The 24,977-nt window shown below is 39.2% G+C and overlaps 1 protein-coding gene across 2 annotated transcripts in view; it reads right to left on the minus strand.

Annotated features, from left to right (window-relative positions):
• The window catches only part of DOK5 (docking protein 5), an 86,053-nt gene that overhangs the window by 41,139 nt on the left and 19,937 nt on the right, over positions 1-24,977 (minus strand). For both annotated transcript variants that reach the window (XM_044985569.1, XM_044985570.1), the window contains exon 2: positions 1,715-1,822. In XM_044985569.1, the coding sequence (XP_044841504.1) occupies positions 1,715-1,822 (108 nt within the window). The remainder of the gene's footprint in view (positions 1-1,714; positions 1,823-24,977) is intronic.

Raw genomic sequence — 24,977 nt, forward strand, 5'->3', positions numbered from 1 at the left:
GTTACTTGACATTAGGCCATATCTTGCAACTTGATTTATGTGGCTGGATCCCTATGCCTTCATGGAATCCCTCTGAAGCTAGTGGTAGCCCTGTGGTATAGTGGTCCACTTGTGCAGATCCAGTTGTAGGAACTGATGTCTGGATTGCACATGTAATAAACTTGCAAATATAAAAATGGATATCCTCTTAAGAAGAGAAGAAAATTTAGCCTTAAGTATTTTGGTTCCTCTTGGATCTCAAATCCAGTCTTAAATTCAAAATCTTCCAGGCAATGGTGTATATATGGCTGATGCTCTACATTAATATTATAAGAGATTAAATTTGCATCAGTAATTGTCAGAACTGCACCATCATAGAGGTTACATATTCCACACAGAGCTGAAATGTATCTACTCTAAAAATATATACTGTGTAATCCCCACACAGATCAAATGGAAAAATTATTATTCACTTTTCATCGCTTTTGCAAATTGCTTAATATAAATTTGAATGAACTCCTTTTTCTGGGCATGACGTACTACAAATAGCCCTGGGGTTTTATGACCAATCCCTTATAAATTATGTTGAGCATAGATACAGATAGAGGCAAATAGGAGAGAATTCAGATCCAGTATTCCCTCATGATTTCCTCCTATATGTCTCACAGACTGGATAAGAGAGGATCAGCCTCAGAAGCTCATCTGCAGTCTCAGGCACCTCGGAGGTTATGTGCATAATTCCCGATTTTCAAACGTATTAAGCTTTTACCAACAAAGATTATAAATTAAAGCATATTATTTACAACTCCATGCCCAAGGGAATTACTCATGTAAATGCTCAGATGAACTGAGATGAGCAGAGGTCTCTAGAGAGAAGTGATTAGAAAAATTAAGGAAGTTCATTGGTCTGAAAAGCATCTAACAAGGGCTTTCATATAAATATGGAGCCAAATTCGCTAACTTCAGCCGAGTTAGACTAAGGATGAATGTGGTCCTTTATGTTACCAAGAGTTTGCACAAATAATCCCTGCCAATATAGACCATTACAAGTTCAACTGAAACTTGTGACTAAAAAAACCTGGCGGTAGGGTCATGGTTATGGCAATTATGCTTTAGACTCCTCTTTCCAAGGCAAGCACTCTGGGCCTGATTTTTGTTTACATTAAGGCCATTTTACACTCATTTAGCAGTGCAAATGGGTCTTAAAGTACAGTAGGTATAAATATTAACTTACTCACACTTACATCTTTGACAGTGCAAAGGGACCTTTAAGTGGCCTTAGTGTAAATGAGACTTGGGCCCTATCTTTTTATATGTCTGAACTGTATTTAGCTCACTATTCTTACCATGCTAATAATAAACTCTGGCATTGATTCATAAAGGAACTTAATCACACGTTTTCAATGTTGAAAAAGAGGGGACACGCTCGTTGTGAAAAAACTTTCATGAATTTTTTTCAAATTTTCCACCAGCTTTAAGGCTCATAAGTGCAACAGAGTTAGGACAGACACAAAAGTGAGCCCAGGATTTTGAGTATCTCGATTATTTACACTTATATTCATAGTAGATGAGTTGTCAAACTACACAAGTTACAAAATCTTTAAATTTCACTGGAGAGCTTGTCTTTGAAGTAGCAGCAAAGCTAAGCATTTTTGGCCTCTAAACATCTGTGGGAGCAGTGTAGAATTATGAACTCAATGGAAATCGGGTAAGTTTACATATGGCCAAATCTTACCTTGTGATAGCACCTAAAATAGGCAGCACGCTCATCTGAAAACTTCTCCAGTCGTTTTGGCCCTTTGCTTGAAGCTTTCTTGAAAACTAACCAGCATCTCTGATAAATCTGGAAGCACAAAAAAGAGTACGCTTGGCATCTCCAATGACTTGAATATCACCGACATTTGCATAAAATGTTTTCTTTTTGATGTTTTTGCATGTAAATTATTCACAAGTCACAAACCAGTTGTTGCTTACGGTAAAAATAAAACATTCTTTCCACCATGGATCTTAGATAGGCTTGCTTAAATCAGAAGAAAGAAAATGAGGGTTTTGAAGACAGATCCAGGGGGAAAAAATCATCACTGGCCTGATTTCAGAATACAATGGCATGAAGAAAATGTTTCAGAACAAAATACTTGTCTGATCATTTTCTTTAATGCTAGCCACTAGAGGGAAAAGGATGTAAATCATGGACTTACTAATGCAAGATAATTTCAGTTCCCAGGGGATCAATACTACAGAGAGAATAGTTGAATGATTTTTATTTAGACATACTGTATTATTGTAATGGGAGTAATTAAAATAGACATAGGATTCAGTTTTGCTACATGCACTTCAGATAGCAACTTTGTAAAATCTTCATCAGAGCAGACAAGCAGGTACAGAGCTTTCCGTAACAAAGACAGGAAACAATGCTCTGTGTTTCTGAAGGGATTGGAAAAGTTACTGGACAACACAAAGGCAAAATCATTCAATTATCCTGGAATCTAGAACCAAAGGTTGGTCCCAATGAAGTCAACGGGAATTTTACCAGCATTTAGCCATTAATCATTCCCACATGTTCACTGTATTCACCTGAACTTATTTATTTTTGAGCTCCTCTTCTGCTTAACAGGACACCAGGGAAGTTGAAGGAGTATTTCATAAAGCCCCCATAAACCCAGCCTTGACCCACCTGTCTCTCCAACTACTGCTCTATTCCTCTTAATCTGTTCATCTCTAAATTCAATTGTGCCACTTGCTGATTATCATTAATCGTACTCTGGTAGCATCTGGGAGCCAACCAAAATTGCCACACTTTCAGAAATGTGTGGCTAAATTGGAAAGAATTCACACAACCGCAACAACAGTGATAAAAGGTTTAGAAAACTTGACCTACGAGGAAAGGTTAAAAAACTGGGCATGTTTAGTCTTGAGAAAAGATGACTGAGCAGGGGACCCGATGAAGAGTTTTCAAATACGTTAAGCAACTAAATATCAAAGCCCTAAAATTGTGACGCCCCGCCCCCTCAAATGCAGTCACAAGAACATTTCTAATTGTACGATTCACAAACAAAACTGGACTTTGAATGAAAAAAAACACATGTTTAAAGAGGACAAGGAATGTTGATATTAAAGAATCATCATGTTTTCCATACCTCCCCCTCCCCTTTATAGTAGGTTAAATGTAGCACAGAACAACATATATTTACTCATAACACTGAAACAGAAAAGAAAGAATTATTAATGATAAGATTAAGAGCTTTGATCGCTGTATTTTTAATGATTTGTAATTATGTATAGATGAATTAACACAAGCCATGGTTTTGGTTAGCATACGCGTGGTTTTGGCAATTCTTTTACATAGAATTGCTAATCTGCTTAAAATGTTATTGCTGACAGAAGAGAACATGTTGCATTGGAAGATGTAAGTAAAAAAGAGTCACAAACCGGAAATGGTAAATAAATAAATTAAAAACAAACACTTTTTCTAGGAAGACCCAGGGCACAGTGACATAAAAACAATCCGACCCAAAAACTGCAAACCCAGCAGGAAAAATACAGAAGATGAGTAACTGAAGCTTGCACATGTGTAATGTACAGGTTACCTAAAATCCAAAGGGCTGATGTGCTAAAAGCCAATGGGATAAAGATTAAATAATCTGTAATGTAGAAATGTATAAAAGACCTAAGTGAACATGGACCCAAACTGGAGGACCACCAGACCAGAAACTGAAGGACCAGACCAAGGGAGAAGAGAAAGCAGTGATTATTATAAAAGATGGAAGAACTTGCCGGTGCCCCAGATGTGGTAATTTGGGTCCATTTATCAATTCTGTCTTGTCTGTCATTATTTGCCTGGAATAAATGTATGTCCGGCTTGACTAAGTGACTACAACTCTATCTGAAACTGTACAAATAAGGCAAAAATTGATTAAGCCTAAATTGGGTGGACTTGTAACTCAATTTCTCAACTTTTACTCTCAACAGCTTTTATAAAGAGGAGCATGATTAATTATTCTCCATGTCCACTGAAATTAGAAGAAGTAATAATGGACTTAATCTGCAGCAAGGGAGATTTAGGTTGGATATTAGGAAAAGCTTTCTAACTCTAAGGTTAGTTAAACTGTGGAATAGGCTTCCAAGGGAGGCTGTGGAATCTCCATCATTGGTGGTTTTTAAATCAGGTTGGATAAACCCGTCAGGGATGGTCTAGGTTTCCTTGGTCCCGCCTCAGTGCAGGTGGCCTGACCTGATGACCCTTTGAGGTCCCTTCCAGCCCCACATTTCTAGGATTCTAAACTATTGTGACCCCATTGTGCAAGGTACTTTACAAACACAGACTAGTAAATAGTCCCTGCCCTTGAAAGTTTATTATCTACATTTTAGAGACAAGGAGGCACATGGTAAGGAAGGGGGATGTAACACAAGCAGAGTGAAAAACGTGGTGGGCTGAGAGAATCATATTAGTGCCATGGGTTTTCTACACTTCAGGGGAGTGTTCTGTTAGGATGGGGATTCGCTAAATGGAAAGACATGGGAAGGGAGGGGCAGGAGGGAAAAAGAGCAGGGAAGAGAGAAGGAAGAAAGGAAGTAGGCATGAGAGGAAGAATTGTCCAGCGGTTAGGGCACTAATCTAGGATTTGGGAGAGCCAGATTCAACTCCCTCCTCTGCCACCGACTGTCTGGCACAGGGCAAGTCACTTAGACTGTCAGTGCCTTAGTTTCCTATCTGTAAAATGGGAACAGCAGCACTTCCCTACCTCTGATGGGTGTGATGAGGATAACTGTATTTAAGATTATTGTAAGGTGCTCAGATATGGGAGCCATGTAAGTTCCTTAAACAGAAAGAAAGTGGAGTGAGGTGCCGGCTTTGGGGTGGGAAAGTAGTTCTGGTTCCTTACAACTGTTGCTTCCCATACAACTGCGTTCTCAACCCCCTTCAGTCTGAGGGCTGTTCTAAACTTAACACCTCAATCGAGCTAGCTATGGTGCTCAGCAGCGTCTAGACTACAGCACTATAGAAGCAACACTGCAGTGCAGTAGCTGTGCTGATGTAGCATCTGTAGTGTAGACAGCCTGATTCACCCTTGTCCACTACCAAAATCCTCTCAGAGGTCTTTAGTTACTCCATTATAGCCAGACCCCAGGATCTCTATTCTTTCCTCCCACTCTTTGAACCCTTGGTTGTTTCCAAGAAGGTGAGCGACACATGTTTTGACTTCTTCTCCTTCCTTGACTCCATCCTCTTCTTGTTTTCCTCCAACCTCGGATTTCTCCTTCAGTATCTCTTTAGGTGAGTATCTTCTTTCTCCCCAGCCACTGTGCATGACGGGTTACAGATTCCCCACCTTCTCTTCTTTACATACCATCTCTCTCATCCATTCACACAGCTTGAACTACCATTTTTATGCTCATGACTTTTAGATTTATTTTTCCCATCCAATCCTGAACCTCAGTCTCTCTCTCTAAAATCTCCCTGTGGGTGTCTGGTGCAGAGGCTCAACCTGAAATTTCCTAAGGCGGAGGCCATTGGCAAGACTGGAGCCATTCAGGGCTTCTTGTCCCCACCTTCACCAGAGAGACCAGGACTTCCTGGACCTCTTCCCCACTCCTGCTCTTTCCTTCTGAGATCTCTATTCCCCACTCTGTCACTATTAACATCCTTGATGTCTGAAAGACATTATCTTGGATGCCATCTTCAAGCCTTGTTCCCATCCCCATCCCCATCCCCACACACATATTCAGGTTGTATCTAAATCTTCCTCCACACAATTTGTAACATCTATCCTAGCTTCTCTCCAGACAGCTCAAAACTCCTGTTCACACCAATAACATCTCCTGTCTTGATTACTGTAACCTCCTCCTCACTAGCCTCCTACCACTACCTTGCACAAACAAAGTGGCAGTTTTGGGTGCACAATCAATGCACGGCCACCATTTAAGAGGAAGAGAGGAGGAGTTAAATTGTAATGAATTTAATAGTGTCCATCACTTAAAAACACAGAGCAATGCCAGCAACTGTAGCATTCTTGAGATGAAATTGTTTTCAGCAGCTAGGCAAATACAAGCAGAGTTACAGACTTAGAGGATCCAGAAGCTGGATGAGCAATTTCTGCCTTATTAAAATAGCCATTAGATTAAGTATAAAGGTTAAGTGTGATTATTTGAATCTGGAAAGTTAACAGACAAGGGAAATGTATTTATTTGTTGAGTGTAACAGCTGGGAAGGTATTCTTTTTTAAGTCAGTAATATTAATAACTTTTTTATACATTTATAAATCCTGATTTGAGTCTGATGCTCTGTACTTGACATCTTGTATGTATATTTGTATGCAGAATACCATTGGTGTGTACGGCACTTTACAGACAACAACCTTTTACTATTTATAAATATAATCATTGGGTTTATCTAGTGCACTATTCTACCTCCAGCATGGACAATAACTAGTGCTTCAAAAGGTACAGAGCAGGACACTGTTCCTGCTCCTTTGTCTGGTTCTACCTGGGGGAGGATTACCCTGGTGCAGGCACTGCAAAAGACAGCTATAAGACTGCCTTCTGAGGATACTCCTGCACACCCCAGCGTAAGGGGAGTGGGACCAGGAGCAGGAAGGTGTGCTGGGGGCTGGACTGTAGCAAAGCCCAGAGATTCTGGGCAGCTCTGCAGCCTATAGGCTGCTTTATCTGAGAGGCCCTCGGGCTATCTACCAGAGACCATTGCAACTTAGGGCCAGGAGAGTGTGAAAGAGGCTTAATCACACCTTAGTCCATCCTCCCTCTAGGCTGCAAGTCCTGCACTTCACCTCTTAAAAGTGCAGCACAATTTCACTCCGGGTGTCCTTGTCTGGTCTGCTTCCTGGCACTGTCTATGCTCTCTGAGGTGCATTATCAGATGAGGTGGGGAGGAGTGCCTTTCTCAAATACATCCCACCAGTGGAGACATGATGCCACATTACATGGATCATTGATCTGCTGTGTGTCAGAGGAGATTGTCATGTCATCATGTGATCGAACGGGCACATAGTTCTTGATTTTGTGTTTCTCTCATTCTGCCACTGGGAGTTATGGACACATATTTAGAGAATAGTGTATCTGATTATGGAAACTCCCCAACTATTCTAGAGCATGTGGATTCAGATTCAATCAGTAAAAATACACTCATTTTCACAATGCAGTATTTCAGAAACCTTTTGGATCCACTTATTCGTACTCCGTTCTTAACAACCACTATATAAATTACAGCTATTACACATGCTACTGACAGATACGCAATGGATCATTGGGAAAATGAAAACATTTGAAGACACCCATCACTTTCTCATGATGCTTCCAAGCAAACAGCCTCAGAGAAGGATGGTCTTGTGCTTAAGGTGCCAGTATAAGAATCGGGAGATTCAGGGTTTCTTGCCAACTCAGCCACAAGTTTCCCATGTTATCCAGGGCAAGTCATCTGTGTACCTTAGTTTCATCATCTGTAAAAACTGAATGATAAAATATTCCTATCTCACAGAAGTGTTTTGAGGATAAATTTGTTCATGAGGTGATCAGGCAGTAAGGTGATCAGTACCACTACATTTTTAAATGAAATGTTTGTGTGCATTAGATACACACTTGTAACAAAATGATCCATTTTCTGTGCAATTATACAGACTCCATAACTATAGCACAGTACTTCTAAGTAATCTTCAGAGCCTGTCAGCTTACACCCTAAGTCTAACTAAGGGAACAAAGGATACAGCTCAAACGCAAGAAGAATTAAGGGGCCAAATTCACCACTGTTATTTGCATGCCAGACTTGCCTAACATTGAAGGTAGCCATATGCACCAGCAGAAAATCTGACCTACTGTCTTCTTGGGTCAGATCTTGCTTTTGACACAGCAGGATGTTGATTGCAAAGAACAATGGAAGGAAAAAGCCTAGAGTTATTTATTATCTTAGTGCTCTTGCCCGAGTACCATAGGCTTTACTAGTTAAACATAAGAATAGTTACTTACAGCCTAGCTCTGGTGTCACATTGCAATGAGAACCTTACTTTGTGCTGCTTTCTACTTGAAAGAGTCTCAGATGTTGATTATACTTTACATCTGGGAATGTTTGAGATGGTTTCAGGATGAGAGCAGGAGGTTAGTAAGTAATTTTCTACAATACTTAGTTTCAGAGTTTATGGGACACATGCTAACCAAGTCATTAAGCTGTCAATTTACTTAGGATAACCTTCCAAATCTCAAACATTAAGCAGACATCTTTATGATACTTTTAAAAGGTTAGGAAGAAATATAAAAGTACTACTGAAGATAAATGTCTTCTAGTTTCCTTTGATCCAAGTTTGAATTAAAGCCTAGTGATTGAATATACATACTAATACAATTTAAAGCCCAAATTCATGGTAGTAAAATATAGGATGTAGGACAGCTTAGTGTAGAAAAATTCATAAATGGATCCATATGTATTTTATGACCAACAGATGCCTACACAGATTAAACCTAACAAAATACAATGGCAGGTAATGAAGACAAGAACTAGAGGCCATGTTATGAAACAAGAACATACAGAAAACTCAAGCAGAACTATTTCATGCGGTGGATTAGGATATTTAGATTGTAAACTCTTTGGAGCAGGACTGTCTTTTACACTCTTTGTACAGTGTCTAGCACGGGGGTAGGCAACCTATGGCATGGGTGCCGAAGGCGGCACACGAGCTGATTTTCAGTGGTACTCACACTGCCCAGGTCCTGGCCACCAGTCTGGGGGGCTCTGCATTTTAATTTAATTTTAAATGAAGCTTCTTAAACATTTTAAAAGCCTTATTTACTTTACATACAACAATAGTTTAGTTATATATTATAGACATAGAAAGAGACCTTCTAAAAACGTTAAAATGCATGACTGGCACGTGAAACCTTAAATTAGAGTGAATAACTGAAGACTTGGCACAGCACTTCTGAAAGGTTGCTGACCCCTGGTCTAGCCCAACAGGGTCGTGGTCCATACACTATGGTAATTACAAATAATAAAAGAAAACATTGCTGGAGAAGATCACCAAAGCAAATAATGTTAATCGCATTTAAGAAACAAGGGGCATTCAATTTATGCATTCTGCCCGAGTGAATTATCTGACATCTCTGATGGAAACAGTAACTTGGGGCCTGATCCAGAGCCCATTGAAGACAATGGGAACCTTTCCATGGATTTCAATGGGCTTTCTATCAGGCCTTTGAAAACCAATCCATGGTGCTCACTGTGGTTAATTCCCAGGGAAATAAATGAGAAGTTGGCTGGAGTAAAGACTTCAGGATAAATCTTTGGACTGAAACAAACTGGGGTGGGGTTGGGTTGTAGGGAAGAATTTCACACAATCTGGAATTACATTAAGAAAATATAGCACACTCTTTGGGCCTGTTATTTTGAAAGTCGTGTGCATGTGAAACCGATTAATATGCATTTCCCATTAAGTATTTACACACACACACACACACACACACACCCCTCATTTGCCATATCCATGTGAAAAACACCTGCAAAGCATCTGCCACAGAGAAAACTCAGTCCACCTCATGCGTCTGCTCTAAGGCTAACAGACATAATAATGCAGTTCTATTGCATTAGGGCCCTTGTACAGACAGGAGACCGTACTGAGCATAGCAATCAAAAGCAGCATTACTAGCTTCCCTTAGTAACTCAGATAACAGTATGTGCACAGAAACCTCATTAAAAAGGTATCACCAGCTATCCCCATCCTTCAATTTGGATGTAACCAGAAATTTCTGTTAAATGATTTTTTACACCTCTACACTGTTGATGTAAACCAAATCATGTCATAAAGATGGAAAGCAGGAAACCTGTGTTGCATAATAACTTAGAAAAGAGTACGGCTGAGCTTTTAAAGGTGAGTCAGGCATCCAGCTCCCATTGAAATTATTGGTCACCGGGTGCCTAAGTCCCTTTGGCTCTTATGAAGATCTCAGCCTATAACTCCATTCAACAAGCATGTGCCCAACTTCAAGCAGAGGATTAACCCCATTGACTTCAGTGAAATTACTCATATGCTTAATTTTAAGTGCACGCTTAAGTACTTTGCTCAGGACCTATGTCCCACACCAGATACAAATGGCTTATGAGAAGTAGCCTCAGATTCTCCGTTTTAACTCCGACAGTGACTATTTTGTTGACTAATTACGTTTCTTTCCTCTGCTTTTCAATCTTACCCTGCTTTCCATTTTATCCTTTTTCCCTCTGAGTATTGCTCTGTTCTGCTAATAACTTTTACTGTCTCCCTTCCCCAGTGAAGAACAGTCAGGCGCATTTACAGCCTATTGAGAATTCTCTCCGATTTTCCAGTTTATTGGCAATTCAAGAACACATTCTGTTGAACACTAGAGTTACTAGCATTTGTGAATTGCATTGTTCAAGGATGTCTAAAGAGTGACCAAGATGAAAACCCTGTGTTTAATCAAGCAAAAATAGATCTTACGTCAAGACTTTTTAAAAAACTCTTCTGCATTTACCTGAGCTTAGCAATTAGGACACGTGTTGCATCTGTTGTTTTTTCTGAGCATCTTTATTATTTGTTATGGGGAAGATTTTCATAGCCACAATCGAGGAGTAGAGTACCTGACTCTCCTTTCTGCCTCTGAAAAAATCTCCCCTTATTTGTATTACAATGGCACCTAAAGGCTCTAATCAAGAACAGGGTCCCATTGTGCCATGCTATACAAACAAGAGGGATCCTGCCATGAAAAGCTTAGTCTATTTTAACCATATAACCCCTACAATTTGAGACAATATTCTCATCAAACCCTTCTCCCAATGAGAGAAGAGGTTGGAGAATCAGACTGCTTCCAAGTAGGGAAAAAAATAGTTAGAGATTTTTATTATATATCTTTTGAGTATTGATCCCGGTTTGTTACCTCACTTACAAATGAAACAACCATTCCAGTTCAGAAACTTTACAGCTCAATAAACTGGAAAATAAAAGTCCCACAGTACCTCTTTTTTTAAAGCCTTACAGTCTTGATGAGAACCATTATACTGGGCTAGTGGCATTAGCTTTATATAAAAAATTGATTAGAGTTCTGGTCTTAGCCAGTTACAATAAAATAGAGAGAAAAGGCAGTCAAATTTCATTGCCTTTCTTACTAAAAATTGTCTTTTTTATTTAAGAACAATGTACAACAAAGAGATATACAATACCCAGTACTTATGCAACCAAAGCTTGCAGCTGATGACAGTCTGATCCCAGTCTTGTCCGATTCAATCATTAACTCAAATTTACATTCTTTTATAGATAGACAGTCGACAATCTATAAAGTCCCTTTTTACATTAAGGACCATTATGCATATCCACTTTTTTCTGGCATACGTTGCAAATTTCCAAGTCCATATTGCAATATACATATTTTCCATACTAATGCAGCTAGTACATCTTCAAGTTAGAACATTGGTTCTGATCAATAGGATATTATACTAAACATTAAGCAGTTAAACTTTCCATTCTTAAAAAAGATTACACAATGTTATTATTACAAATTATTCTTAATGCTTGCTAAGGGTTTGAGTCACTTGACAATAGACTTTTACATAGCAACAGGTCCTTTGACCGAACGGTCAACAGAGGTTAGAGCAGAGCACTAAGATTATGGACTATGAATCTGTTTTGGATTCCAACCCTAGTCTTGCATATTGGCTTTAAGATTTTACAATAATTAGTGTCCAGTTTGATTTCATCCTTAAAGTTTATGTTTCTTATGCTGGCTAGAATGATTACAGCTGCACATTTTAGATGGTTTGATATGTACCTATGTGTCTTTCCTATTCTAGATGCACTTGCCTTCTCAGCCCCACATCTATCAAACAATTCTATGACCTCATACTTAGTTGTTGCTTCTTCAGAGGAAGTTAAAGAGCCTGCTACTGGAACAGGAGAGGGTCTTTATTAGTTATCTTTCCAGCCAAGAAAACCATGTCATTCTACCTAAATATTTGAGATGGAGAAAGTAAATGAATTTAAAACGTCCAGCTATACTAACAAGAATACATACAAAAGAAAGAATATGGATTGAACTTTGTCAACGGAGATCGTTACACCATTTGCAGTTGTTCTACTAAATAGGATGGGTTTCCCTATAAAAACTATCTTCTTCATTGCTACAGCCTTTTGACTCTAATATTCAGCAATTTACAAATACATCAGGAGTGTAACACAAAGTAGATAAAATATATTGTTCATACAGGAATGTGCATATCTAAAATCCATCTTGTTAAAGCCCAGAGAAACAAGAGAAATAGTTATGGAACCTGTTCTGTGACACAAGGAGTGTTCAAGTCCACATGGCATTCTAATGTCCCATCCAAAGCAGTAGGTATTTTAGATTTTTCAATTATACTTGCTGACTTCACATTTGCCACTACAGCATTAAATATAGGTTCTATACTCATGGGAATGAAGTAGTGTAACCCACACACCTCCTGGGTGTGGTGTTCTGTCCCATCTCGTGGCACCGAGATCACTTAGAGTGAGGGAAAATGAGTCTGCTTTACAGCTTTAGTCAACAACCAGTTGGCTTTTAGCTCATGCAGCAGAGGCTCATGCCCTAAGCTCCAGAGGTCCCCGGTTCGATCCCGCCCACCGACGACCGGGGTCTGTTGGCGTTACAGTAGTACAGGGGTTTCCAAACTTCATTGCACCACGACCCCCTTCTGACAACAAAAATTACTACACGACCCCAGGAGACGGGACTGAAGTCTGAGCTCACTCAAGTCCCACTGCCCTGGGGAGGTGTGGTGGGGGCAAAGCCCAAGGGCTTCAGCCCCAGACATGGGGCCTGTAACCTGAGCCCCATCACCCAGGGCTGAAGCCCTTGGCCTTTAGCTTCATCCCTGGGTGGTGAGATCGGGCTTTGGCCCCAGACTCCAGCAAGTCTAAGCCAGCCCTGGCAACCCCATTAAAATGGGGTTGCGACCCACTTTGGGGTCCCGACCCAGTCTGAGAATCACTGAAGTAGTAGTCTGTAGCATTTCTGGCAGGTGGTGCCAACATTTGATCACTGGTGTGATAGGGAAAAATGTATAATGTATGTAATATTTACTCGGCACAAGACGTGTCTGCTCTCTGGAAACCCTGAATATGCAGCAAAGTTACCAAAGTTATGAGAAATGTGGCTAGATCAAAAGATTTGGAAGAAAAATAATTGAGAAAGGAGATGTTTTGGGAATTCAGGTACCACAGCAATGAGCAAGCTATAAATACCTTGACAGACAGATCAATAAATCCATGCTCACCACTTCATTTTCTTTGCATCCGAATAAACAGGAAGCAGAAAAAAAATGAGGACACGGAAAACTAACAGTACACTGATGGCTCCCTAAGTGCAGATTCAGAGAAATAATTTATCTAATGCTTAAATTAAAATGGGACAACAGCAATACTCTAACATTTCTATATTGATTCAGACACCTGGGAGCTACTACAACAAAAAGCTTTACACAACTAAAGAAATCTTGAAGTCAAATTCGGACATTGAGACAAAAGACAGTCAAAAAGGAATTTGATGAGATAGTATCAAAATCACTAGTGATTTCATGGACAGAGCTGTGAAGATCAGTACAAGGGAAAGGAAAAAGTATCAAATTTCCTGGGTACGTCGAATGAGAGTTTTAATCCTGCTTTGGTATTGTTAGTTATTTTCATGAAGGATATGAACCAAACAAACTCAAAGCATTAGAACAGTCAGCATCAGTGCATCCAGATTAAAACTATTTTTTTAATCATCATAAATGCTACATATTGTCAGGTTTACAGGTATGATCCAGTAAGGTGCTGAGCCCTCTGTCCCCAATCTAGCAAAGCAAATTGCAATTACAAATAGAGACCAGACCTCAACCACACTTATAAAACATACCATGTACTACTCACGCTGCAATTCATACCTTCATGGTCATGCATGGCAAGCAAGATTCGCCTCTTACAGTACTACAATCAGTAACAAGCAGAGCTGGGTGGGGAAACTGGTTTCCCATCCTGCAAAAATCTTTGCAATTTCAATTTTTTTTTCTCATTCTGAGTTGGCATGAACCAGAGACCTTTGTAATTTTTCAAGGCCCACCGTGATCCACCCAAGCCAGAGTAGCCAATAGCCCAGTGGTTAGACCACGTAAGTGGGATGTTGGAAACCCAAGTTCAAGTACTCACTCTGCCTAACTCAGAGCAAGGACTTGAACCTGGATTTCCTAGGTGAATACCCTAATTACCTGACTATTTGTGGGCAAAGGGAAGTCAGTCAGTCTGTCTGTCTCTCTCCCTTCCCTCCTCCTCCTCCCCACAAACAAATTCCAGCCTGGTCCAGAAAAATCCTTTCCAATGAAAGCTCACGGAAATGTATCAGTTATAACTCAGCACTTTCTAATGAAACTTTCCAACCCTCCCCAAAAATTCCCAACCAGTTTTTGTGAGCAGACTTGGTCAAAGTCAGAGGAAGGTGCTATGCAAGTTTTAAAACAGATCATTTAAATTGTTCACTTTGGGGCATCATTGCCACAAAAAACAGCTGCTGAAAGGCAATTAGTTATGTATATTAATGGATTAACAAATTAATCTGCAGCTAGCAAGGTTCTGTCACTTCACTAACCAAATGGTAATGTTAAACGGTACTTTGTTGGAATTTACACATCATAAACTAGGAATGCTGGATAACATGTTCCCATGGGGTGATAGTGAGTGAGCACCCTTAATTATTAATTTACAGACTAACACTTTAATGTTTTATTGCATAATGTAGTCTGCAGCACACTCTGTGATTGGTTAATCCAGGCCAGGATTCACACAGACCCTGTTCCTCAGTCTGTGAGCTGAGAGTCAATTTTCTAGAGTCCCTGTGTCCCTAGCAGCCTTGGTATAAAAACCTTTTGTTTGCTACACCAGTGTCTGCCACAAGAGAAACTGCATACAATGGCATTCTTAACACTCCTACATTGGTGTGTATTAATATGCATTTAAATAGCGAAAGTATGTTGGTTCCCACTGGCACTAATTCATTAATATAGAGAGCCACCAACCAAAATGGGACTGACATGTTGTGACCCTAAAAAGCAATGCCAGAAAGCAGGGCCTCCCTGATATCAGGAAGCGAGTTTCAGTTGCCCTGACCAGCTCAGTGTACCTCAATTTATTAATGTCACAATCTGCATCTAATAGATGTAATGTAAGGTACCATTGGAAAGCCAACATGCTGATCATTAATATTCTTGTGGGGTGTATGTACAGTAAACACCCAAAGAACTGTTCAAATGCAAAGGAAATATGGAACTAAAATGTGTTTGAACCAGACGAGTCTGGGGAATGGATAAACAAGTTTTTTTTCCAGACCAAGCCAAGGCCGATGCCTTCATTCAGGTGTAATCACAGACAACTGGCAATCAGTAAAGTGGCCATTCATTGGCATATCGGAGACTGCAGGGACAAATCAATTTGCATTGTAAAAAGCACCAGTGGGGAAGAAACCAGCATGGAACCTTCTCCATCAGACTCGTTGGCAATTTTCCTCAGAGCAGGGGCACTGGATTTTGAGAAGGATACATTTCAAAAGTTCACTGGACTTTATAGTGGGGTCCTTTGCCCCTCTCTCTTTTTCACTGAAGATGACAAAGGAACTGAGCACTTTGGACTTTAAAAGAGACCCCGACCAAGGAGTGGTCCGCCATCTTGCTAGAATAAAGTGAGGTGAGAATCTTACCTTGAACCAAGAATGTAGTTTTGTTAAATCTTAGCCACTGGAAAGCATTTTTAAAACTTTGATTTGCTTGTAACCATCTCCGACTTTGTCCCTTACACTTGAACTCACTTAAAATCCTCTCTCTTTGTTATTAAACTTGTTTTACTTTGAATCTAAAGCAACCTATTACTGTGTTTGAACTGAAGTGATTAACACCAGTTAACACAACTGCTGTATCTGCCTCTTGAAAGAAGCAACAGACCTCATTACTTCCTTAAGTGTTCCAACAGAAGGCTGGTGGACATTTCAGGGCAGATGGTTTGGGGGGGAAATTCAGGATTGTGGGTGTGTTGGGGTCACTTGGCTAGTAATAACCAAGGCTGGTGGAGACCAGAGTATGGCTGTGGCGTAACAAGCAGGCTGCTGGACTCAGAGTTGCAAAACTGGGCCTGCTTATCATAGAGACACTTACTGCATGCTTGTATGCTGGCTGGGATCATCCAGACAGGGAGCTACAGCAGCAGGGCATTTTAAGACACTCAGGATTACAGGACAAGTGGTGACACAACCAGTCACTGCTCTGGGCTGCACCCTAAAAAACCAACACATGTGTACGTAAGACTCATCAGTTATCCCCCAATAACAGTGCCAGGACAGCCTAGTTCCTCTTCCCAAAGATAGGAAAAGAGGGGACATGTTTTCCAAGCACACTCCCATAGCCTATGTGGGGGAGGATGGAGGAGACAATGTATTTGTCTCCTTACATAGCTTGTGTTAGTGCTCAAATACAATGACAATCAATATATCATAAATAGGATACATGATCTCCTAACAAAACAGACTGATATAGTCTTTACCCCCGACCCCAACACACACTGTTGTCACATTGAACTTTGGGATCACACAAGTAAAACAGTAAGTAAAACTTACTACAGAATTGAATAATGTGTGCAGAAGGGTGACCTCTCCCCCTTAGTATCACTACACCCTAATGTAACCTTATTTACCTTGTAGACCCTAAAATAAGATGCTAAATAGAACATTAAATAGCTGTTACCCTTTACATGCATTTACAGCATGTTACTACTGAAAGGCAAAACAGTCGTCTTTTGTATGTAGACTGTCCAATCTAGCCTGCTTTTAAAACAGATGATCAAAGTTCTCTGTTGTCTATTTCCATTTTAAGAGGTAAGAATTCATCAGTTCAGTGAGGCCAAACACACACACAAGTGGACACCTAATTAATGCCTCTCTTACACTACTAATGCTATTGATGATGGCTACCCTACCAATTCCTCTCAAATCATGTTGTATACGGAGAGTTAGTACCAAGGAATAGGCTCTAACTGGCAGATGTTAAGCAAAACTCAAAATATTGATTAAAAAAAAATTAGTAACCACCAGTTTTAACTCTGGAGATTACTAGCATAAAGGAGTAAATCCTGCCTCTTACCATCCTTTGCGGCTATGCTGTGCAATTGGAGATTCTCACACAGCAAATTCATCTGAATTAACTAAAGGCATGACTTTAAATGGATTAGTTAAACCACATTAGACCCATTTCTGGATGCTTTCATTTAGAATTACAGTGGTCTTAATTCAGTTTATCTTAATTCACATTGGAAGTAAGGCCATTTTAATCCTGAATAAAGGTATCCACACAGGGATTCAATGTAGTTTAACTAATCCACTTTAAATATTAATCTAGATTAATTTTTGTGATGGTCCCTGTGTATACAAGCCCTAAGAAATGTGCCCCCACCATTGTACCACAAATGTTACTGAGTCCCATGGGCTGCAGTCACAGTTGGGGAGCAATTCCATTAATGCTTCATAACTACAGTATAGGAATGAGATTATTATCTGTTCCCCAATCTCTGATATATCCCTACTCTCAGGCTGTGTGCAGGGAACCTGATCTGATCCTATGAACACCAACATACTCAGCTCACACGAAAACTCCTTGCATCCAAAACCATTTGCAAAGCCATCTGTGAAACTCACATAGAATACAAAGGAAAATGTAAAATGCTAATTTTACTGGGTTCCAAGGTAGTTTGCTTGAGCATATTCCATCAAACAATATAGCGGAGGAATTTGTTCTTGGATTCAAAGTCAGATAGGGACGCCACATGAACAGATGGCTACAAAGAACCTACTGTGGAATTGCTCCTTGGACATTAAATGAGTCAGCACTTTCAGTCAACTGTAGTAGCACTGGGAGTACGGAAGCCTTTTTATACAACCTCTACAGTTTAAACCTGCACACAATTCCTGGCTCCACCATAGGCATACTGAGTGACCTTGGACACTCACTGCCTTCTCTGTGCCTCAGTTTCCCCATATGTAAAATGAGGATAATTATACTTACCTCTTTTGTAACGTGCTTTGAGAGCTACCGATAAAAAGGACTGTAAATAGATTATTAGAAGTGCAGAACCTAAACATTTTGTAACTGCTTAAAAAAATTGCACACACACACACACACACACACACTGGAAGATCCAGTTGCCAACTACAGAGTCAATCAAAACACAGATAGAGAGACATGGTAGGTTGGAAAATCCATTGGCCAATCTAATTTGTGAACTGGAATCCAATAAAGTGACCCAGACTGAGATTAAGTAGTTCTTTCATAAACAGTATATTTACGGACATTTCCAAAATGGCGTCAGTCAGAGTTCTAACATGGCAAGTGTTAGTATATTCGGACTTCTGCCATTGAATTCAGTTGGCAAAAGATTCCTACTGGACTCAGTCTAAGTGCTAAACTTTCAAAAGCAAACATCCATTTGCTTTGCACGTGTGCAACCTCCTGGAATTTAAAATTAAGTTGAAATATGCAGCCCCCCGACTTCTGTTTGTCCACATGAGGTTGTACACAGACACAAGTTGGCTTCTGATGGACCAGGAGAGTTGTCTACCTGCTTTGTGAGTGCAGTAACATTTTGGATACAGTCATCTAGAGATAAATCTTCAAGAGTGCACACTTATGTATACTTGACTTATGAGTACTGGGTATCTGTTAAAGCACATTTTTGAGAATTCAGCCCGAGACACTATGATCTGCACCTGCAAATAACTGCAGAATATATCACACACAGCATTACAATAATATTCGTACTGAACACTGAATATAAACATAAACATGTCTGTTTTGAAGAAAGAACTGAATCTGATCAGTTTAAACAAAGATGCAAATAGCTAGCATTTTTGGCATCAGTTCGATGGACTTTTCCTATGATCAACACGAATTACTAATGACCAATCACTTAACTGATTTGAGGCCTGATCTACCTACAATGAGGGCTGAGAAGCTTTGGTTTTTCATTAATACACTGCACCTTACTTTGAACACAAAGCACTGGATTCTCAATTGGTGCAAATTAATGTAGTTCCATTGGCTCTGATTTACACCAGTTGAAAAATCTGGCCCACATTTCTCAAAAATAGATTGAGCCAATACATCCTCAATTTTCCCTATGTATGTTCTATAAAACTGATATGACTTAAACATACTGCAACTCTTTGGGTCTTCTTTGCTTAGACCGTAAGCAATTGGAGGTTCTGTGTTTGTACAGCACCTAGTACAATGGAGTCCTGGTCCATGACAAGGATTCCTAAGCAGTATGCAATACAAATTAATTTACGTTTAAATATTTTATCTTCGAAAAGGACCTACCTGCATTATGTTTTCAGTTCCTGAACAAGACAGTCAATATGGCAACGGAAAATTCCTTTGTGCTATTTCCAAAATACAACAGGCAATATCCCTAGTTGGTGTAAATCTGTGTACCTCCATGGGCTAGATCCTCACCTACACTATCTGACGATCTGTCTCCATGTGTTTTCCCATCATTAATATTTTTCACAATAAAATCCCAAACCACAAAAGACCACCACATCTAGTTAGACAGGTTGCTCAAATTAATTATGGCAGGGGCTAACTTGCATTTTTTTTAAACTAGCAGGACTTGCAATTTTATTCTGATCAAAAGCAATGTTTTTTTCCTTTGAATATACAGTGGATAGAATTCCAATAAATGCTGGTGCTTTGACTTCAACTTTTGTCTTTTGGTGCTCATTCACACAGCGGTGCAGTCAAGAGATACTTCTTCCCTTAAAGCGTTGGGAGCATCTTCTAATGTGTTACAAATGGTGATGGGAAAACTGGTGGAGCTATCACCACGGAATGCTGATAAAATCAACAATGAAGATTGGTACATTGGTAATATAAGACTCAACTATTTTAGAGAAAATGTCCCCTACATTAAGAATGCAGGATGGTCTCCTTTCAACTGAACACAATCACTCTCTTTTTTACATTACAAACTGATCTGAATGAGTATTGTTTATCACTGCACTTCTGCATGAATAGATAATTACAGGCAGGCAGATATTGGAGAAATTTATTCTTTCATTGTTGGGCACAGCAGCCATAACATTTGTTATTTAAAAGATATGTATACAGTGCTATGTGAAGTACTATGTGGTCCTTTAGGATGAAAACACTATACAAATGTAAAATACAATTATTACTAAATAGAAAAGTAGCAGGTATTACACAGCTGCAAACTAATTTCAGCTGCAATTTGGGTTGTTTAGCATGACACTATTATTACCCTCCCACTGAAGGGGGAAAAAAAAGATATTGTTATTGTATAATCAGAAATAGACTGTTATAGACCTAACAAACAACACATGCAGATGCAGATTGGTTCACTGATTTGGCAAACAGAGTGTTGACACTGTACTTTATTTATAAAATGCAACTGCACTTGGCAGTACAGAGGACTTTATTTTCCTGTAATACCTATTTAATGTTACTGTGTTATGAGCATAAATGATATATTATATTATTCACAGTGATCAGGCTGTAATGACCATATAAATCAACGTTGTTTTACAGAAGACTATGTACATTTCTTCTCCTTCCCTGGGTAAACAAATGCATACAAATTGAAATTAATCTCATGAGAAGCTCACTTCATATGTGTCTTCAGACCAAAACGGTTAGGATAAATTAGTCTAATCTGCTGTTTGCTAATAAAGAAAGAACGAACAATCTCACATATATAATTCTCTGTAGATCTCATCTGGCATAAATGAAAATTGCTCTGTACTGCACAGTTTCCAGAGGGAATCTAAAGCCTCTATCTTCCCACAGACATGTCAGTAGGAATTCAGATCAATAAACCAGAGGTGTGTCTCTCCAACGGACAATAAATGGAAGTGTTTAGGACTGTACCACTAGATATGTCTGTAATGTCTTTTTTGATCACATTTATAAACACATAACAAACATGGAGAAAGCCTTTTAACCCAAGATCTCAAAGTGAAACATCACTATCAGTGTAACAGGTGTACAACAAAAGAAACTATTACCTAGTAGTTCAAAATAGCGTAATTTATAGCATTTGATATTGGAATACAGCGAGACAGTGATAATCCTTTGTGCATGTTTAGTACCAGAGCTAGTGAATTTTTTTTCAATAAGAAATAGTGTGTTGAATATATTTTTCCTGAAAAAAAATTGTCATACGTCGCTTTTCAAAGAAATTTCAAAACTTTTTTTAAATTTCAACTTTTGTGGGGAAATTTTCAGCATTTTTGTATTGAAGTATGGATAATTTTCATTTTTGCTTTAAAAAATGAATCTCTTCCCTCCCTAACCTACCCCCACTGGAGAAGGTGGAAAAATTAAAAATGAGATTTTTTTCCCCTTTACTTTCTCTTTTTTCCCAGTGGAAAGTAGGGGGAAGCAGTACAAAGAAGACTGGGATTTGTCTCACCAAAATGAAATAAAATTTTTAAGTGACTTGATTTAAAGAAAAAAATCATATCAAGAGGATCCCATTTTTAAATTTTTCCACTAAAACCAAAAATGATGCATGTGTTTTTTAATGGGGGCAGGGGAACATTTTTGATCAATTCTATTTAGCACCTTTCATCAAAAGAATCTGATCAAAACTCCACATTTCCATTCTCAGGAAACTGACATTCCAATTTGGAACAAAAACAATTTTCTGAACTTCTAGTGAAATGAAAATTCTGAAATTTCAGTTTCAGAATTTCAAAATTTTGTTTTTAATTTTATTTGATGGTTTTATATTTTTTATTATTTTACATCACTTCATGACATGTCATTAATAGTGCCTGTTATGACATGTCAATTCCATATGGTTCAAATATTAAATTTTTGTATTCTTTTTAAAAAAATCATTAAGAGAACCTGCTCCTTCAGATGTTGCAATTAGTACTAGCAGCTGCCATTACTGATTTTAAAAACAGAACATTTCAGCTGTTATGTCGGAATGACATGCCAGTAGTAGTAGAGCATATCATAGAAATATAGGGCTAGAAAGGACCTTGAGAGGTCATTAAATCCAGCCCCCCTGCAAAGAGGCAAGACCAAGCAAACCTGGACCATCCCTGACAGGTGTTTGTCCAACCTGTTCTTCAAAACCCTCCAATGATGGGGATTCCACAACTTCCCTTAGAAGTCTATTCCAGTGCTTAACTCTACTTGGCGTTAGAAAGGTTTTCCTAATATCTAACCTAAATCTCCCTTACTGCAGATTAAGCCCATTACATCTTGTCCTACCTTCAGTGGACATAGAGAGCAATTGATCCATGTATTCTTTATAACAGCCTTTAGCATATTTGAAGACTTATCAGGTCCCCCTTCAGTCTCAGAATCATGCTCAGTTTTTGAAACCTCATAGGTCAGGTTCTTTAAGCTTTTAATCATTTTTATTGCTCTTCTCTGAGCACTCTCCATCTTTTCTAATGCGTGGTGCCCAAAACTGGACACAGATCTTCCAGCTGAGGTCTCACTAGTACCTGCAAGAGCAGGACGGTAACCTCCCATGCCTTACATACAACACTTCTGTTAAATACACCCCAGAATTATATTAACCTTTTTTGCAACTGCATCACACTGTTATTCGTTCAGTTTGTGATTCACTATAACTCCCAGATGCTTTTCAGATTTTTGCTTCCTAAGTGTAGTATTTCATACTTGTCGTCACTGAATTTCATCTTGTTGATCTCAAATCAATTCTCTGATTTCTCAACATTGTTTTGAATTCTAACCCTGTCCTCTAAAGTGCTTACAACCCCTTCCAGCTTGATACCATCCTCAAATTTTATAAACATATGCTTCACTCCATTATCCAAGTCTTAAAATTGACTAGTATTGGACCCAGGACAGACTCCTGCAGGACCCCACTAGATACACTCTCTCAGTTTGACAGCAAACCACTGAAAACTACTTGGAGTATAGTTTTTCAATCAATCGTGCACATACCTTATAATTTTTTTCTAGACCAGATTTCCCCACATTATGGCCATATTGTGAAACCATGCAAAAATAAAAATAAAAATGAGAACCCACAAAATTTGAAAACAACATTTTTTACGTTTTCCAAAATGATTTTTTTCTTAATTTTTTTTTCATTTTGAAATTTCAGCAAAATCTACACGGTCAAAATTGAAATACTTCCCCTCCCCTCCAAAAAAGTTGTTTGAGTAAAAATATTTTGATAAAAGTTTCCAACTAACTCCACATCCCAATTTATTTGTCCAGCATCAGCTAAGCTTGAAATCTAAGGAGTGAGTTTCAATAGTCAAGTGTTAACCCAAAGAAAGTAGACACATCACCAGAAATTCTGGTAGCAAAGTCTGACATATGTGTCTTGACTATGTCCGAACATCAAATCAATATGTTCTAGTCATTGTTCTGCTGTTCACTCACTGGGTTGCCCTGGACTGTCTGGGGTTCACTTTATGCATATGTAAGAAAAGGTTAACCTACCTCATAGGAGTTTTGCAGATTTTTTTTTTAAATATCTAGATCTTATGCTGTGGATCTCAAAGCTCTCACAAAAGGAGGCAAGCATCATTATTCCCATTTGATAGAGGGGAAAACTAAGGCACAGAAAGGTGAAGTGACTTGCCCAGGTTACTTGGCAACCCCATAGCAGAGCTGGGGATAGAACCCAAAGCTTCTGAGTTCCTGTCCAGTGCTCTTATTAACATTTGCCAGATTCTTGGAGATGCTTGGAGGAAGTGTTTGTGTGGAGGAAAGGAAAGCATGAGTAAAATTTTGTAGGAAGATGAAGGTGTACATGACATTTGGTGTCGTCTCATGCATTCCAAAAGGTTTAAAAAAGTTGCTCATCAGAAACATTTTTTAAGACTCAAGAATAAATCATCTCTGGCAGGACTGGCATGGCAGGATCCAAAAATGTAGTGAACTCATTCAAAGGCAGGAAAATGATTCCAACCTTCCCTTCAGTTTGGAGACAAATTTTAAAAGGGCACCTGGGAGCTCCCAAGAGCCCCTTGCAGCACATCACTTCAAAATGTTAATAAGCTAGTTTAAAAGCAAAATATCTCCTTGGAATTGCTGTTGATGCACAAAACAGTTGGAAGATATTTTATTGTAAAGACACCTCAATGAATGCTTCCAAACAGTCAGTGGAGGGCACTTTCATTTGGTTATAATCAGCTGATCTCTTATTATCCAGGCTGAAGGACGTATAGGGCTGACAAAAGGAAAGATAGTCTGAAGGGTTATGGTAATGAAATGCAGGACATCTGGTTTCTTTCTCTGCTACAGAGTCCTTGTGAGGTCCTGGGTAAGACACTAAACCATGATCCTGCACTGAGCTCCATTACAGGACTGAGGCCGTAATCTCTTTTCACTTTAGCTTCCCCATCCGTAAAACGGAGATAAATACTTCCTCACTTCACACGGGTATTGAATTCAGTAGGGCCATTGAGATGTTCAGACTCTACGACGAGTGCCATAGGAGCTCCTGTAAGTAAATAAATAAATCTACTGTCCAGGATGCAGATTAAAAAGAGGAGCAATGTTTTGGATTGGCATGGCGGGGAGCAGTCATTATCCAAGGCTTTATTCTACTATTCCTATTTTTCCAGAATTTAACACAGAAAAATCTAGAAATTCTGAACAACGCTTAAATCAAGCTTCCAATTACAATTTCCCCCTTTAATAGAGACTCTTCCCTCAAAACCTAACAGCCACTGCACCCAACTACTTTGTAACAGACACCTACCTAAATCATCTATCTCCAGCTCGTTCACCTACGAACCTGCGACCTCCCTGGGGAAAGATGGCCAACTATTCAGCATACCCAGAAAAGGCTACAAATCCAGCCTTTGGTGGGTCACAGAGGGAAGCGTATTCTAGAACTAGGGATCATTTCCAGCAAACAGAAGCTCCATCTTGTTAGTTATTAAGGGAACTCACGCTGGAACGCCTCCCTGCTAATCTAAACTGT

This window comes from Mauremys mutica, chromosome 13 (assembly GCF_020497125.1).
Source record: "Mauremys mutica isolate MM-2020 ecotype Southern chromosome 13, ASM2049712v1, whole genome shotgun sequence".
NCBI classification, from domain to species: Eukaryota; Metazoa; Chordata; order Testudines; family Geoemydidae; genus Mauremys; species Mauremys mutica.